The sequence below is a fragment of the Lasioglossum baleicum genome, chromosome 17, assembly GCF_051020765.1.
Source record: "Lasioglossum baleicum chromosome 17, iyLasBale1, whole genome shotgun sequence".
In the NCBI taxonomy this organism is placed as follows: Eukaryota; Metazoa; Arthropoda; class Insecta; order Hymenoptera; family Halictidae; genus Lasioglossum; species Lasioglossum baleicum.
Genome location: NC_134945.1, coordinates 3,968,570 through 3,986,787, shown reverse-complemented (window position 1 = coordinate 3,986,787; position 18,218 = coordinate 3,968,570). Strand labels below are relative to the sequence as shown.

The 18,218-nt window shown below is 47.3% G+C and overlaps 1 protein-coding gene across 1 annotated transcript; it reads left to right on the top strand.

Annotated features, from left to right (window-relative positions):
• Positions 1 to 7,188: 7,188 nt before the first annotated feature.
• On the top strand, positions 7,189 to 7,686 carry LOC143217696 (uncharacterized). The gene has a single exon (XM_076442233.1). The coding sequence runs from the start codon at positions 7,189 to 7,191 to the stop codon at positions 7,684 to 7,686; it is 498 nt and encodes a 165-aa protein (XP_076298348.1).
• Positions 7,687 to 18,218: the final 10,532 nt, after the last annotated feature.

Sequence of the window (18,218 nt, the reverse complement as noted above, 5' to 3'; positions counted from 1 at the left end):
TATTTAGTTATTGTATATAATAGATTATTAACACAATTATATAATATTATCATGTTATATATTATTATGTAGCGGCCATCGGCACGTACATTTAGCAACATTTGGCGTGCAAATGGTCGAGCGAATTTATGGAACCCGTTGACACACAGCTGTTTTTGAGGAAGCCGTTACTCGTCTTAGCGAGCGTTTTAGAGTCTTTGTTATATCACGTTTTGGTAGTTAGACCCTGTAACTTCGGCCCCAACAGTTAATGCGGGTGCCGTAAATCTCTAGATTCCGCAGGGACCTCGAAGCTAGGCAGGTAGGCGATAGCCACACATGTCATGCACCGCGGGCCCGTAGGAAATTCCGTTACATTACCAACCTTCTGGGACCGCCCCGCGTTCAGACAAAGCGCGCCAAGGGCGCAAGGAATAAGGGAGGCGCAAGGAGAGTCCCCGAGAAAATATCTGATTAGCCGAAAAAGGCGAATGCAGGCCCGGCCAATCAGGACGATTTGAAGAAAATCGTAGCTACCGAGAATCGAAGACGGACGACGAAAAGTCAGTCTAGTCCGAGCGCACAACGAGACAACTTGTAGCTACTGAGAACAAATAAAGACTTCACTCCTGTCAAGCATAGGACACGCAAAGTTGATTTCTACCTAGAATCCACTTAATCCTACAATTATTAATCATAGAGTTATTATACATTCAGAAAACCAAGTACTTATGGAAAAATCATGATTTTTTTAAAACCAACCTATCTGACAAAAATTAAATTTTATAAATGTAATGAATCAGTGATTTCTGATGATATTAACTTAAAAATTATTTTCTGAGGTTCTGTAGTATGAATTGACAACAGAACATGAAGGAAAAATTATAGGATATTAAAAATACATCCTGTTTCTAGCAAATTTTCTAAATAAATGAGTCATTTTTCCCTTTTTTTCAACATTTTGAAAAAAATGGTACTGTTACGTCCCGGAGTCTGACTTTCGCGAAACTATCGTTCCGCGACCCATTCCCCTTACTGGACGCTCTCAAATGCGATACAACCTTTTGTCCACGCGGCACGTTACGTCCGACGTCTGACTGGGAACCACGACTTTCGCGAACATGCGTATTCTACTTAACGACTTACAGTAGATTCGCCCAAAGCGGCGGACGAGAGCAGAGATAACTGTGACGGCGCGAATCTTCGCAGGGAAATATTTAGCGACTTATCGGCAGTTGAGTATGGCGATCGATGAATACAGGCAGGCTTCGTTTATGCGAACTGCTTTTGTTGCTCGTTGACGGCTGCAGTCGAATCAGGCTGGATCGTCGTAGGGAGGACGATGATCCTCACTCGTCCTGGGAAGATCACGTTGTCGGTGATCCTCGGTTGACGGGAGATACCCCGCTGTTGTCCTCCGTCTCGCGTTCGTTGACGCGCACGAGCTTTCGTAATTGAATAGGAGAGTATTGCAAGCGCGAGGATGTAGGGAGAAGAACTAAGCGAGACTCACTTATTAAATTAATAACTGGGAATATATTTGTAACGTATGAAATGAAATTATAATGAACTAGAAGCGCGTGATATAGCAGGACCGCTCAAAGGCGGATGAGAGCGAGGACTCGTCGGAGTCCGGACCGGGACATCCAGGAGGCGGCGAGCCTCGCTGGAGTCTTGAACGAACGTGTCAGACTGGCTGTCCGAATTGAACTGAATTAACTGAAGTCTTTTTAGGATCTTGAGGTCGAATACATAGGTGTCTTATCTTCTACCGGATGTCTCGTTAGACATAACGCTACGGATGTTATGAGAAGCGCGCGATTAATGATTACGGTGAATGCTACGTGATACTGCTACGGGGAATACATTAAGATATGATTATTATACAAGGGTTAAGATAAGAATGGGTATATGGTATGAGGTGAGAATCGGATCTGATGAACGGAGCGAAGTATGACTACTTATAACTAATGAATATTCTTAATAATTACGGTTACAATATCCTACTCTTATTAACTATGCTTATAACCTATGGCAACACGTCAGCAGACGTGACAGTACTCATTTAGAAAAAGGGTTTCCTCTCAGATTTTGATCATCTTGAAATATGTTGTCAAGGTCATCATTCTGAACAACTTTTTCCTATACATGTTACCGCCGCTCGATTTTAGTTTTCGAGATATTCGCAAAGAACTATCGCTAATACAGTATTGAATTTTTCGTATTCATGTACGGTCTGCGGCAACGTAAGCCTGTCCCGGCGCGGCGTTTGTTCACATTTTGCTTCTAAACACGCTGCGGAGATGAGAGAAGAAACAGGATCTCACTCTGACCATACATATTGTGACGTGGCAGTGTTGCCTGCGCGGGCCATCCTCTGGTCAAGTATCGCGATAAGGGCCGCTACGAGCGCTCTCCCTGGGCACATGTGTGACCCAAGGGCCGATTATTAATATTTTGAATGTCGCGCCAATTTGCGTGACGAAAGTTTGCAGGACCGTATCCGGGTCCCAGGCGGGATCCGGAATTCTCCTTTCAACGCAAAATGCAACGAGCCCTCGAGAATCAGCACCTCGAGGCAGGAAGAAGGCATGACCCGAGACAAAACAACGAGAGATCGTCAAGGCCCAGGACTATCAACCTGGAGGCGCCGACGAGGGCATCCGGTGCAGAGACGACCAACCACTCTACCCTGTCGTCGCCTCGTCCGGGAAGAAGCTGCACCGCAACCGGATTGGCTGACGTCGATCGTCTCATCGGGAAGCGGCCAATCAGACGTCATCGCTGCCGGATTAAGGTCGTCGCAGACTATACCGACACGGCGGCTACGTGCACCGCGCCGCTAGGCCGTTTTGGGTTTCTTCTGTGTATTTCAATGGGGATGCGCATACTAGGCCGTACCGACGACCCGCCGCATCCCCATTGAAATACACCGCGGCGCGGTGCAGGTAGCCGCCGTGTCGGTATAGTCTGCGACGATCTTTAGTCGAACGCTGCCGGAAGCCGAACGCCGTCGCGACGGATTCGTCAATGCGAAATCCCTTGTTAGCGATAGGCCGAGACGTTGCGCGAAGAAAGCGGAATAAGGAAGTGGGGGCGCTCTACTTCCACATACCCGGGCCACCGCGTGAAAGATCACTGCGTCGTTAGAACTCGTCGAACTAAGTTGTCTCTTCGAACTGTTGCTAAAATACAAAGTCTTTGCGTCTGCTGATCAGACGAATAATAGAATATCGCTGCCGAACAGCCGCTGCCGTGCAACAAGTGGTAAGCGCCGATCAGGCTTCCGTAATTTATTGTTGAAATATCGTGTTGGCTCGGGTAGCGCGTCGGAAGGTTAGGTATTCGCGTCGCGAGGAGTAACGACAATAGAGGCGAGCGAAATTCGTGGGTAGTATTTATGAGAAGAACGAATCCTTCGGATTGTGAAGGATCTCGTTCTAATAATTCGAATCCAGTCGGATAGCGGAGGCCGCGTGGCCGCCTCGTGGCGGTTGTACGACGCCGGGATAAACGCGAAGTCGCGGATTCACAATAAATCGCTGCCGTCGTTATTTCTAGTTCGTAACGATCTCATTAGACGCGAGACACGTCGCCCCTGAATGTAGGCTAGCGAGCGAAACGGCGGCCGCGAGGTGGCCACCGCGGGGTCGCGGTTTCTCGCGGGTCAAAGATAACCGGGGCGGTATAAATACGGCTTGCCGATACCAGTAGAGTCGTTCTGAGCCGAAGCATGATCAGCCGTGGCAATACCACACCTGACCAAGCGACAAGCAAAGAACCCTCCTTCACCTATCCACGATCCACTAGTCCGAGGCCCGAGGTTCGAAAGAAACCGGGAAACCCTTCCGCGACATACGAAAGTATTCGCCTCGTCCAGCTGCGAGAGCCGCAGGACGTCCTTTTTCGGAACGCGAAAGCATCCGGGGCTCTACCTGCTCGAGAGTCGAAAGACCTCGGGAGTCCACAACGCTCAGCTGCGAAAAGCTGCGAGCACAACACCATCCAGCTCACCTCAGCACCTTCGCGCCTCTACAGCGTTGATAGAGGATCTCTACGATGTCCTGCGAGCGGAAGTATAAGCGGTAGATAGTAAGCATCTCGCGGTAGCCGATAAGCCACGAAAGTAAATGTCCCCGTTAGCCTATAAGTCGCGTATCTCCGGTCTTCAAAGTAAATGTCCGCGTTAGCCAATAAGTCGCGTATCTCCGGCCTTCAAAGTAAAAGGCGAAGTACAGGATAACTGGACAGGAAGTTCTCCGACGAAGTCAAAGAATGACGCACCACTTCTTGTTCGTCGGCTCTCGGAGGCGACGCGCCTAGCGAAAGTGACCGATGACGCACCGGGTGTTCGAGGTGGAGCACGGCTCGCACCAGCGGACGGACAGGACGACAGAGTTTCTTCGACGAAGCCGAAGGGGTGACACACCACTTCTTGTTCGTTGACTCTCGGAGGCGACGCGCCTAGCGAAAGAGACCGGTGACGCACCGGTTGTTTCGAGGTAGAGCACGGCTCGTACCAGCGGAACCAGGATGCCGATAACGGCGGAGACGTGGACAACGGTTACAGGTAGTATACTCAGAGTACTGGAATATCGCACGAGGTGATTCCCGGATGGCTACTGGTAGACTCTGGTGATTCTAGTCTGTTCGCGACGGCTTTTATAGGGATGGTTTGGTGGTAAGGGACGGTGGTGCGGTGCGGTATTTTGATGGTGACGTATACCTTCTTCTGAACGTTTTGGGAATTTGATTTTGGATTCCGTTGGGCTCCGGGTCTAGGTACGGGGAGCGTGCGGTACAGGCGGTGTTGTGTTGGCAGGAGGCCGGCGGTACGTTACTAGATTAGCGTCGTCGTGTATAACCGGTGGAGGTGTGCCAGGGGTTTGTTCGTAACAGGCCTACGTTATGTAGGTCTGTTACATTGTACCATACTTAGGTTATCGGCCTTGGCCATTAATAAATATATCTTTCTGTTTCACCCACCAGGAGTATTCATTCGCGGCTCGAAGAACCCTGTACGATCGGCTGAGTCGGCTTTCTCCCAACCGGTGAGCATTACAAGTTAACCTGCACTCGTTCCACGATGGGACGCCGTCGCGTGCTCGATTCGCGTTCGTAAATTTAGTTCGAACGACGCCAGTCTTAGTAACTTCGCCTTTTACATCTGAATTCGGTCAGACAGCGACCTTCAAGGTCTTCCGCGTCACTAACACCTTATCACTGCCGGATTCAAAGTGAAGAAAATCGATTAGAACCGAAATCAGCGCGTGCGAATTACATCTGTCGCGATATTCACGGTAACACGCCGGCTATTTTTGTAAACGTTGCCGATTGCATCGGCAGTTTAACATCGTCGTACAATAAACGAATTAATAGCCGAAACGTTGTACTTTTCTTGTGTGAAAGCCTTCCCGCCGTGGGGAACGTCTCGTGTTCTCCCGAAGTAGACCCTGTATCTTTCGTGTTAGCTATCCAAGTTTAGTTTACTACGACACAGGCTCGCGTGTTCGACCGTGTTCAATTACTGTAGATCAAGATTCTTTCGCGTGACACCGTCGGGTGTCTGACGCCCGAAATTTCCTAGAGTTCGATTACAGAATCACGAAACTGTAAAAGTGTTTTGTCCCGAGAGGACCACGCATCGTACAGCCGAGCGTGGCCCAGTTTTTCGCTTATAAAATCTTGGTGTCGCTATCCTCCGTTTAACCGTCTTCTCGGAAAATTAATAAAGCGACGTGACAATATATAGGGTGAGCTTTCAGTTTTGAAAGACTACTTCTACATTTTCGTATGCGTGGTCGGGCCGGCCTAAAGGCCGGCCCTCTCCACCCCCACCACCTAGCCCTAACTAGTTTACCCTAATTAGTTTTTCAAAATTGAAAGCTCACCCTATATACAGTCCACGACAAAATAATAAGATACCTAGCATGTTTTTAAATTTCTTATATTTGAAGATGGAAAGTGTCCATCCGTTCTATCCTGAATACTACATAGTATCTCCAAACTAAACCCGCAAAATCTTAGGATTGTATCGCATACCATAGCAAAATTAGAGAAAGATGTGTGAACACGGACTGACACTGCTTCGACAAAAGTATAAGACATTTGGCTTATTTTCCAGTCATGTGACTTCTGCCATTAAGTGTTCTACTGCGAACGTATTCTAACGTTGAATCTTGTGATTTTCTTACATTATAAGTACATTTATTACAATGAAAAATAAATAATGGGTCGAGGAAAGTAGTTAGATAAAAGTGAGGTTGATCGAATCGTTCTGTTGCGCTCAGAAAAGTACAGTATTAATAAAATTGCGAAATTATTAAACAGAAGTAGGTGCGCGATATGTAATGTGTTAAAAAATTCAAGTGCTTATGAAGAAACGAAAGGAAGTGGAAGACCTAGCGTTACTTCTGAACGTGATAAACGTGCAATTTTGCGTGTCGAAGCAAACACATTAAACGGAAGAAATTAAAACAACGGCCACCCTTAATGCAGAAACACAAAGCAGCACGACTAAAGTTCGCTTGTGAACAAGTCCACTGAATGAAAAACTGGAAAAAAGTTATTTGTAGTGTCGAGAAAAAATTCAATCTAGATGGCCCTGTCGGCTGGGCCTACTACTTTCATGATTGCAGAAAGGAAGAACTCCATTTACGTTGCCGTCAAATGGGTGGTGGCAGTGTTATGATATGGGCCGCTATTGGTTACTATGGAAAAACAAAAATAAACTTTTTATCAGGTCGGGTGAATACTAATAGATATATTGAACTAATAGCAGATCTGTTGATTATATTAGTTTCATATAACTCTTTCTTTTGTTTTGAATTCTCGCGCCGGCCCGCGTTTCGTCCGTAGTGCGTGCGTGGCGTTGTTGCAGTAGCGTTTCTTCTTGCGTTGTTTTCCTTCTTGCGAGAAGCACCTTTGTAAAAGGAGTAGCGCGGCTCGCTCTACATTGTATTGAGTTAATGTATGTTCAAACGTGTTAACTAAAACCCATCCATGTGCTCTAGCAAAAAGTAATCTGTTTCGATCTCGAGGATCTTTTGTAAAAGTTAACAATAAACTTCACGAATTATTAAAAGGTTATGGGCCCAGGTAACGTGCAATAATAGTTATCTTTTTCTTTTTAGTGATTCGACGTAACGTGTTTTTCGAATTGAGGTTAACCCGTGCCACGTGCAAAGAAAGTGGAAATAACCGATAAATATGGAATCGGAACTGACAAGAATCACTAAATTGAAGGGTGCTGATAACTGGGCGCAGTGGAAGTTTCAAGTTACTGTTCTTTTGAGAGATAAAGTGGCTTTTTTAGTGACAAATGGTTGTATTACAAGGCCTGTGCCTCCTGTGGAAGGTGCTACAGCGGTTCAAAAGCAACAATTGGCAAACTGGTTGAAGCAGGACAGTTGTGCGCAGAGGATAATTGCCACAACCGTAGCTGATTGTCAACTCGTGCACATTATGAATTGCACTAGTGCAAAAGACATGTGGCAGGCGCTGCACAATCTGTATGAACAACGGTCGGAGACTTCAATTCACATGCTGCAACAAAAATGGTATCAAATCTCAAAGGATCTCAAGGACAATATGGCGTCACATGTGGCAAAATTGAAGGATCTTGCACATCATCTACAAGCATTGGGTGAGCCTATATCTGATTCCATGATTATGACAAAGATTCTTATGACGTTGCCCATTATATAGTCATTTCGTTACTGCATAGGAGTCAGCCCCTCGAGTGCAGCGCGTGTTAAATAATTTGGTAGAGCGGCTTCTTGTGGAGGTCAAATTTTCAGCGCAAGAAAAAAGTTCAAATGTAGCTTTCGCAGCCATGAAAGTTGGAAATAAGAGAAGGCCACAATGGAAGGAGGACAGTCATCGTGGCAAGGAAGAATTTTTCTGGAGTAAGAGTAAGCCGAACACATGTTTCAAGTGCAAAAGGTCTGGACATTGGATACGTGATTGCCCTATGAATAGGCAAAAGGACGAAGGCAGCGACAGGAGGCCAAGAGGACAGGCCCTAGTAGCAGAAGCAACGCTCTGTTTTGATGGTTGTTCGAATGACGCAGATATTTGGTATCTGGATTCCGGGGCCACGGATCATATGTCAAATCGGAGAGAATGGTTCATTAACCTCAAATTTTTTCAGACACCTCTTTCTGTAAATGTGGGGAAGAAAGATGAATCTGTCGAAGCTTTAGGCAGAGGAGATATTAATATCCTGGCCTATGATGGAGCGCAGTGGCGAGAGAAGCATTTGTCACAAGTACTTTACGTTCCAAGTCTGAGACATAACCTGTTCTCAGCTGGATCAGCGTTGGATAAAGGGCTGCTTCAAATATCTACTGCAGAAGGATGCAGATTTGAAAAGCAAGGTGATATTGTTGCAATGGGAGCTCGCAGAAACAAACTCTGCGAAATGCAATTTAAAATACCGGGACAAGATCCAGAAGTCGAAGCTAAAAATCCAGAAGTCGAAGCTAACCTCACCGCCAAAGACAGCCTGCAAGTTTGGCATGAGAAGCTTGGGCACCAGAATGCTGCGTATGTGAAGCGATACCTGCAAGCTAAGGGTATCCCTGTAGACGAACGGGAATTTTTTTGTGGGGGTTGCGTCATGGGTAAGTAACACCGCTCACCCTTTCCCAAACGAAAGGAGGGAGACAATAAATTTTGTGCTAAGGCGATCTTGTTCATGTTGTCCTCTGTGGACCTTTCCAAGAGAGCTCCATAAATGGATAGCGTTATTTTCTGCTGTTCAAAGACGACTATTCCCATTATAGAGTCGTTTACTTTCTGAAATCTAAAAGTGAGACTTTTGATAAAATGAAAGAGTTTCTAGCTATGACTCGAAATTTATTTGAAAGAGAAATTAAAATTCTGCGAACAGACAATGGATTAGAGTTTGTTAATCAGATTGTCGATGAAATGTTGAGGGATCGAGGCATCCAGCATCAGAAGACTGTGACCTTCACCCCTGAGCAGAATGGCTTCGCTGAGAGAGAGAATCGTACTATCGTGGAGTCGATGAGGACCATGCTACATGCAAAACGGTTGCCTTTGAAATTGTGGGCTGAGGGCGTTAATACAGCTGTTTATTTGCTTAATTGTACAGGTGTGAGCCCGCAGTACTCGAAAACACCATATGAGTTATGGTTTGGACGGAGAGCCAAATCAGGAAGACTAATTATTTTTGGAACAATTGCCTATACGCATATACCAAAGGAAAAAAGAAGAAAACTGGATTCCAAGGCTGTGAAAGGTGTCTTCGTTGGTTACGACCAAAATGTAAAGGGTTTTAGGATTTGGTATACGGAGACCAATAAAGTAGACATTAAGAGAGATGTCATCTTCAGAGAAGATGAGAATGATGTATCATTCTCAAAAGAAGAGCACCAGGGTGATGTGTTACAAATAATAGACCTTGCGGATGGCATTGATGAGGTGCGGAATCCACAGTTGAATGATCCACAACATGAAGATCCTCAAATACCTTCAAATGATGACGAGAGGTCGGATAACAGAAACATCGAACCAAGTGAGAAAACGGAGTCGCCAAGGGACTCGCCTGGTGTACGAACTCTACGGGTCAGAGAAAGCATGAGAAAACCCGACAGATATGGGTCCCAACCCAGTGTTTACTCAGTTTTCTTGTCAGAAACTGAAGAACCGTGGAACTATGAAGAAGCGATCGCTAGTTCACATGCGGATAAATGGAGACGAGCAATGGATGAGGAGATCAAGTCTTTAAATGATAACAATACGTGGGATCTTGTAGAACCTGAAGAATCTGTGAAACAGACCGAGAACCGTTGGGTTTTTAAGCTGAAGAGGAAACCTGATGGAAGTGTCGATAGGTTCAAGGTCAGGTTGGTTGCGAAAGGATACTCGCAAAAGTATGGAGTTGACTACCATGAAACCTTTAGTCCTGTTGTGAAATTTGACTCAATAAGGATGATTTTGGTGCTAGCGGCGTCAAAAAGGATGGTTTTGCAACAGTTCGACATTAGGACTGCTTTCCTTAATGGAAAACTGCAAGAAACCGTTCACATGCGTCAACCAGAGGACTATGAAGATGGTACAAATAGCATTTGTAAACTTAATAGGAGTCTGTATGGATTGAAACAAGCCTCCAGATGTTGGCACGAACGTTTCACAGAGTTTTTGATGGGCTATAAATTGAAGGCTACTAAGTCAGATCCTTGCGTTTTCTCAAATGAAGAAAAAACGCTTATTTTAGCTATATACATAGATGATGGCTTAATAGCAGCGTCTAATCGCGACATTGTAGATTCGTTGCTAACTGAATTAAAAAGGGAATTTTGTGTAACTACAGGTGCTTTAAGTTTGTTTTTAGGTTTGCAGATAGAGCATAACTCTGACGGATCGCTCTTTCTACACCAGCATGGGTATGTTAATCGAGTCTTGGAGCGATTTAATATGAGCGATGCTAATTCCGTGGCTGTGCCAATGGACAAGCATCATGAAGTGAGCGTGCTAGCTCATGGAAAGCAAAAATTCGATTGTGTTCGAGCTCCATACAGGGAGGCAATCGGATCTTTGATGTATTTAGGAATATGTACAAGGCCTGACATTGCCTTTACATTGAGTACAGTCAGTCAGTATCTCGAGTCGCCAAATAAGATCCACTGGAATGCTGTCAAAAGGATTTTGAAATACTTAATAACAGGGAACTGTTTATTTAACAAAATCTGAACGTAACATACATTTGTTAACAAAAGCGCTAACGCATCGCATAAATCAATAATATTATATATAACAGCATAAATCAATAAAACTATATATAACAAATAAACATATGAGTGAAACACTCAGTCATCCACACGGTGGTATAAACATTCTTACACCTCTAACCTGAAGGTCGGTTACCAAGCCGGTCCCAAGGGCAGGGAGGCGACCAACTGGGTCATAGACGTCAGTCCGGAGGTTCGCCAGCGGCTGAAAAGTGGGGAAGACCGGGTTTACGTTGGGTGGTCAGCTTGTCGTGTACAGGACTACGTCACCGTTACCCGGTGCTTCAAATGCCAAAAGTTTGGCCACACGGCCAAACGTTGTAAGCACAAAGACGATGCTGCGGTCACTGCGCCGAAAAGGGGCATACCTTTGCCACGTGCAGCAAGAAGAGTGGACAACCGGTCTGCACTAACTGTAAAGAGCGTGGTAAGCCGCACGGACATAACTCCAGAGACAAGCTGTGCGCGTCCTATCAGGCCGCGCTACAGCAAGTTCTAGCTCGGACCGATTATGGTTGAGAGCGCCGAAGACAGACGACGGTCTCAGAGGTCGATTCGAATCGTGCAGCATAACATGCAGCGCGCTCGGATCGTTACCGATGAAATCAGATCTTTGCTGCATGCAAAATGAGTTGATGTTGTGACGTGGCAGATTCCGCCTACGTCACTCCGAACCTTAAGCGAAGGACCGGGTCACTGAAAAGCGGCATAATAACGAAACGGTTATAACGAGCGCTCTCCCTGGGACATCCGAACGCCCAAAGAATAGAATTATCGCATTTGAATGTCGCGCCGCCGGGCGCAAGAAGAGTTTTCAGAAACCACCGAAATCGGCGAGGAGCCCGATACCTGTCTCCGGCCGCCGATTGGCGGAAGGACGCAAGCGGGGACGCTCGGAACACCAATCACAGGGCGCCGCCGGCGAAGAAGACGGCGAGGATTGGACCGAGCCCGGATCTGTCAACCCGGAGAAAGCGACGAGGCTGTTGAACATAAGGACGATCAGCAGTCCACCCTCGTCGACGTCTCATCCGGAAAATGCCATGAGAGCTACACCGGAACGGCTCGGATCCATGGATGCCGACTAACCGCCTTATATCGGCCGGGCTTCGGAAAATAGAAAATACCGAAGGCCCGGGCCGACATGTCATCAAGTCGTCCCTGCGCCCAGAAACAACGTGATTGGCCCGAGCGTCGGCGAAGACGAGAGTGGGGGGGAAACTCGCTTCCGCGTTCCGAACCATCTCGAACTGGGGCACTGGGTCGAAGGACTGTTGACAGTAACGACGTGCGAACTATTAGACCGCGAGTTCAGAAAGTACTTTGCGACAGCCGCCATTGCAGCTAAATTGGTAAGTGCCGGTCAGGCTTTATTTCGATATATTTTGTGACCAGTTCGTGTTGGTTCGGGGACGTTATTTGAGTTCGCAAAAGTTCGTACCGCCGTGTACCGCGTGTTTCCTCGCGTTTACCGTTGACCAGGAGTCGCTCTCCTGAGAGGCTCGCGAGGCCGCGGATCGTGTGTCGCCGAATCCTCGTGCACGGGCTATTCGGGACCCACGATATTCGCCCGGTGATTCTTCGGTTTACCCTCGGATTGTTCCTCGGGAGGATAACGCGCCGTATTCGTTTCGTATCGTTCACCGTTCGCACGTTTCGCCCAGTCTCGAATCAGGACCGCGTACGTCACCGGAGCTCGGTCGAATTCGTGCCCTCGTGGCTTGTAAATTCACGCGAAGTCCTGTGACGACCGAGCTCGACGCGATAGAAGTTATTCCGCGCGATCGGCCGAACAGCCGCCATCACTTTCGTGTTCGCGCCGGCAAATCTATTGACTACCGCCGGCAGCGGCCGACGGATTGTATGACCATCTCGTTTTAATAAACGACTATATTTTGCCCGAGATCTACCGAGTAGCTTCATTTACCGTGAGAAACGTTCTCGTCGCGGGGAATGCCCCGTTCCTTTCCTCACGTGGTTCCCTGGACCCGTCCGCGGCCGCCATCGGTCTAAACGATGTTCGCAGATTCGACGTCGGTTTGAAAACCGAGTGACTCGTTCGAGAGATTCGCGTGGTACGGTATCGTACCTGGCGCCCGTTCACTTCGTGTACAATTTTGTCGTTCCGTTCGAATCTGCGAAGATCTTTTGTCTCGAGAGGACCACGTGTCGCGCGACCGAGCGTAGCCCGGTCGCAAGGCCATAATTTCTCGAAGGCGGTTATCTCTCGGTTCGCCGGGACATAAACGCCGTGACAATGTGTTACTAGCTCAAGAGCCGTACACCTGGGAAGGCAAAATGCCTGGGCTGCAGCGGACGACGAAACTGGTTGCGGAAGGGGAACGGCCGATGGCAGCTATAGCTGTCACGAGTCAGGACTTGACCTTGACCAAGTTAGCACATCTGTGCGATACGCATCTCTCCTGCGCGTACATTAATGGCAATTTCGGTGTTTTTCACCTGGTCAGCCAGTACTTTCAATTCTCGGAAGAAAATAAACCAAGTCTGGCTCGACTTGAGATAGTTCTTACGGCATTGCTATTTGAGTGACTTGTTCACGTTACCCAGCCGGGTACGTTGAACGAATTAATCAGGAAAGTGTCACTAGATACAGACATAAATCCTGTGATTATGGCCCATTTAAGAAAAGCGACATCAGAAATGAAAGATGATCGTAATAAATGTTGACTCTTAATGTGGGACGAAGTGTCACTGAAAGCACATATTACCTATGATGGGAGATACGATAAAATCATAGGATTTGAAGATTGGCAACACCGAAGGACAAACAAGTTTGCCGACCATGCACTTGTTTTCATGTTGCGAGGACTATTCACTGCTTGGAAAGTTCCTATAGCATATTTTTTCTGTCAATATCGCAGAAACTGATGAGATGCAATTGAGCTATGACCCGTGCTGTCAGTGAAACGGGCTTGCAAATTGTTACAGGAAATTATTACAGGAAGAACAATTGATATAGACGGAGTTGAAATAATCCCTCTGTACGATCCTCCATATTTAATAAAAGGAACATTTTATTGACTAATGACTTGGAGGGAAATGTTGGCAAAGATACCTCAAATAGAGAAATTGCATCTTGGGGTCCTATGATGTTGCCGTATGAGATTGACACAAACACGAATGTGTTAAACCGCCAACTACAAAGGATTACAGAAGAGCACGTAATCCCAAGTAAAAATTTTAAAATGCGTGTAAAATGTGCTACACAAGTGTTTAGCAAACATATGTCTAGCTACATCGAATTTTTAACAAATATCCAAGGTATTGTGACGTGGCAGTTTTGGACCCGAATATCGGAAGACCGGGTCACCCACCGATAACGTAGATGCGCGATGAGTAGTGGCGAGCGCTCTCCCTGGGCACGACCGAGTCCTTTTCGTATCCTATTTTTCGTCGTTTTCGTAAACGTGCTACAGCGTGCATTTCGAATTTCGACACGCATAATGCCCTCCCAAAAGTCACTTTCGCGGAAGTTGCGTGACGTGGTTCGCGAACACGTAAATCTCGGCATCGGTGGCGTGGGGGGGGGGGGGAACATGAATATCTTGGAACGTCTAGGCGGGGTAGGAGTACGCTGACGGGCACGCGAACCGTGTCGTCGTGGAATCGGACACGAGAAATAACTGAGTGGTCGGATTTCTGCATTGCAGGGACCGGCCGACCGGTGAATGATAAGTATGCGCTTGACAACATCCCGCGTCAGTGGTCGACCTACCACTACCGGCAGTTCGGAATGGGGGATGATGATCCGCAGCTTGAGCGTCTGCTTAACAGGCTCGACATGGTCCAGTATGGTGTTAGTGACTGCGGATTGACGTACGAAGCGCATCCGTCATCCAGAGAGATCCCAGGGGTGAGTATTGTTGTCGACGGCACGTACGGCGGGATGTTGGCAGTCGAGCTGGGCTGGGTGGGGAATGCGGCCGTCATGCTGGAGGAGAGTAAGTGGAGTTGGGGGTCCAAACGTTGATTAAGGACTACAGGAACGACGAGTTGAAGTCGCTGGCTATCCCTTATGAGACGGGTCGGACGTTAACGGCTAATGGGTACAGTGCGGGTACAATCTTGTACGCGGGTAATGTGGACGGGTCAGTCACTGGCGTGAAACAGTACTATATTGGCCGTGCGATATGCTGTGAGGAGGAGGCAACCACGGGCTTGGGAAACGCCGACCGAGGGGAGCTAGCTCCCGGTATCCCCTCGGAGACAATTCCCATACCCGAGTCGTCGCGCGAGAAGCGAATTTTGGAGCTCCAGGCGGAACTGGAGGTGTTGCGGATGGCAGCAATGGCGCCACAGCGCAATCAGAGGAACTATGCGGACCCAGATGGTCCGATGGCGGCAGGGGCGGAGCTTGTGGCGCCCCACGTGTCACGAAGCAGCGTGGCGGCGACGCCGAGCGGTAGAAGAACATGGGCTGAGAGAGGTCCAGCCCCAACTGGAGGAGGCAGCCCGACTGAGGCGGGATACCTAAATTGGGGTGAGGCCCATGAGGTATACCCAGAGTGGGTGTGGAGTACCCTCTTGTTCCGTCTAAAGATGGAGAAGGGTGTGAAGAAACTTGAGGAGTATGGGCCGGAGATAAATTGTGGATGTGACGTAAAAGCATGGAACCTAAAAGCGATGCCAAAAGAAGAAGGAAAAGCAACAGCAAGAATACTTAATTTCTTCAACGACTTAATGGACTCTGTAAATGGACATTGCATTCGGCCAGAAACACCTTTACGAGTGGCCATAACAAGGAATAGCTCCCATCATAAATTTTGGGAAGAGGCACTAAACAAACTACGTAACATGCAATACGTAGATTCGAATACGCATAAACCTACCAGACCCGTACCATCATTACAGAATTGGATCTATACTATCTCTGGCTTTCAAAGATTATGGACGCTTCTATCTCTTTCCCCCCAGAGTCTAGCTTCTCAGAGAGTACTTTGATCCTGCTCATTTTCTCGTTATCGTTCGCGCTCATTTTCTCTTTCAATTCGAACAATCGTGTTTCGAACCTCTCCCTCTGCTTCTCGATCTCAACGACCAAGGCCTCGCTACTCTTCAACGCCTTCTGCATGTCCTTTATCTTCATTTCCATCAGCTGCTCCTTCTGTTTATGGTCAGTGTTAGACACGATCACCGGTCTTTCAAAGATTCGGTGCCGCGCGAACCCCCCCTCGTAGTCCCGACAGTAACGCGGCGAATAGATACCTCGAAGCGAGCTCCCATGTATGTATGTACGGTGGGGGTACCCACCGATTCCTGTAAATAGGACCCCCAGCCGTAATATCGTTGTTCCTTGTAATCTCCTCTGTGAGTACACGCGAATTATACACGAGCTAGCGCCTTTCGAAAGCCACCGTTAGCTCTCCTCTGCGAGAAATCTTGTAAATTTCGTCTCCCCACCACGAGAAGTTTCGGTTTTGTGGACTATAGCTACATCATAGCACCATAGCAAATAAACGTTCTTTGTTCATAGTAAAACGCGATTGACCAGTGAGTGAGAGTTATTTCAACCGTTATTTCTACCGTCCTTCTTTGCACGCGACTCCAGCAACTTTAGTTCACGGACTCTCAACCTCGACAAGGGTCGGTGTAACAGTCAGACTCTTCAGGTTTGTCTGCAGCATCTAAATCTTTTCTTCATTGAAAACAACTTCTGTCTCCATCTTGCGTAATTTTGTTTTCGCCTTTTGCAGTTGAACCTCCACCTGTCGCAGACGTTCCTTGGTGTGGCTACTCTTATCTTTCTCCGTTTGCAATTCCACGCAAACTCTATCCAACTGCGACTGCAACTCCTTTTACTTCTCTATTCTCTTCATTTCCATTAACTTCGCTTGTTCGGTGTATTATGTTACTATTACACCGCGATCATCCGTCAATATGTGCTGTACAATATTAGCGTCCATCCCACTTTTCTCTGCCGGCGCGAACTCGGTAACGACATTGTTCACTCGTTCTCGAATTGCAATATCCCCTATATTAACTACATCTACGTCGTCACGCTCGCATACAATCATCGACGCGTTTACCCACGACAGGGTATTCCCGAATACTACCTCTCTCTACCTCTCGGCCGTTTCTTGCTAACCTAACTGTATTTAAAAAGTCTGCGCCTAGAAGTAAATCGTACTTCATTAAAACGTCCGATACTACGTGAATTCAATTTCATACACGTGTTTATCGATAACAACGCTGGTCACAAATTTGCCTAAACGTCTTATGACCGTTTGACCCGACGCCCGCAAAAGTCGCTAACCTGCAAGCACAGTGCTCCTATACTCACAAGACAAGACGCGCTCATCAGCGTTAGATCACTCGCGGTATTTATTATGGACATTAGTTCTACATTATTCACTCTTACTGCTTTACAGGATTGACTCGAGGCAAATCGCGTTACAAAATTCACCGCTTTTTTGGCGCCGCTTTCGCGCTTCGGGCAGTTCGGCGCAAGGTGTCCATGTTGGCCGCACCGCAAGACTTCGCCGGGCAGTCTGCACTGAGATGACCCTCATTGTTACAGTTGAAGCACCTCCTCGGTTGATTTTTCCGAAATACTTCCCCATCTTGTCGGCTCGTTGGAGGTCTCCTCCGCTCGTCAGAGAATGAATTTCCCGCGTAGTCCGTTGACGGAAGCCTCAGCTGTTCAAATGCTACTAGCAACACTTCTGCGGTCTTGAAACCGAATTTCGTGCGGTAGTACGGAAAATCGTAACTGTTATCATGGCATTAAAACCAGTTAATGATAAGTCTATCCCTGAGGAGGACGTAGTTACGGAACAACCCCGTGCGAAACCCTTCCCACGCAAACGCCCGGGTAAAGCGTCAAAGAAGACGAGGAGAACTTTCGCCGAAGGATCGGCAAGAAGGTCACTGGGGACACTCATAATGCGGCTAAGAAGAGGCACGGTACGTTTGCCGACGCTTATGAGGTGCTGGAGGAGCAATTTAAGAACCTCCAACTAGCTAAGCAAGCCTGCGCACGATCACTGACGGTCGCCACCCGAGGAGCTGGCATTGTGGCGGCTATTAGCTATAGTAAGATGGTCACTGTTGAGAAAGAGTAGGGATTGTGGACGGAGCGCATAAGAATGAATCACTGGCACTGTAGTTTAGTTGCAAAGACAATAGTCAGAACATCATTTATTAAACCACTTATCGAACTAACCAACACCACTTAAACTATTTGAATTAAAGCAAGTTAAAGAACTGAATAAAAGGTTTTAAGCAAGCCAAAAGCAGAGGCGAAGACCAGAGAAGCGCAATGGTCTTTTTTCTATACAGAGCACCGTTCGTTTCGAGCAAGCAACTCTCACGTTTAAAGGTAACTAACTTCTCGGGCGATCAGCGGTTTCCTCGAAATCAGATCGGTGAGGGGGAGAGAGGTGAGGAGGAACCGATATTGTCGCGAGTTGTTATGAGGATTGGGTTAACCCCGTCACCTCTCTGGTCTGTGGCCCATGCGAG

Coding starts and splice junctions, on each gene's coding strand:
- LOC143217696 (XM_076442233.1), top strand. CDS start 7,189: ATGGAATCGGAACTGACAAGAATCACTAAATTGAAGGGTGCTGATAAC.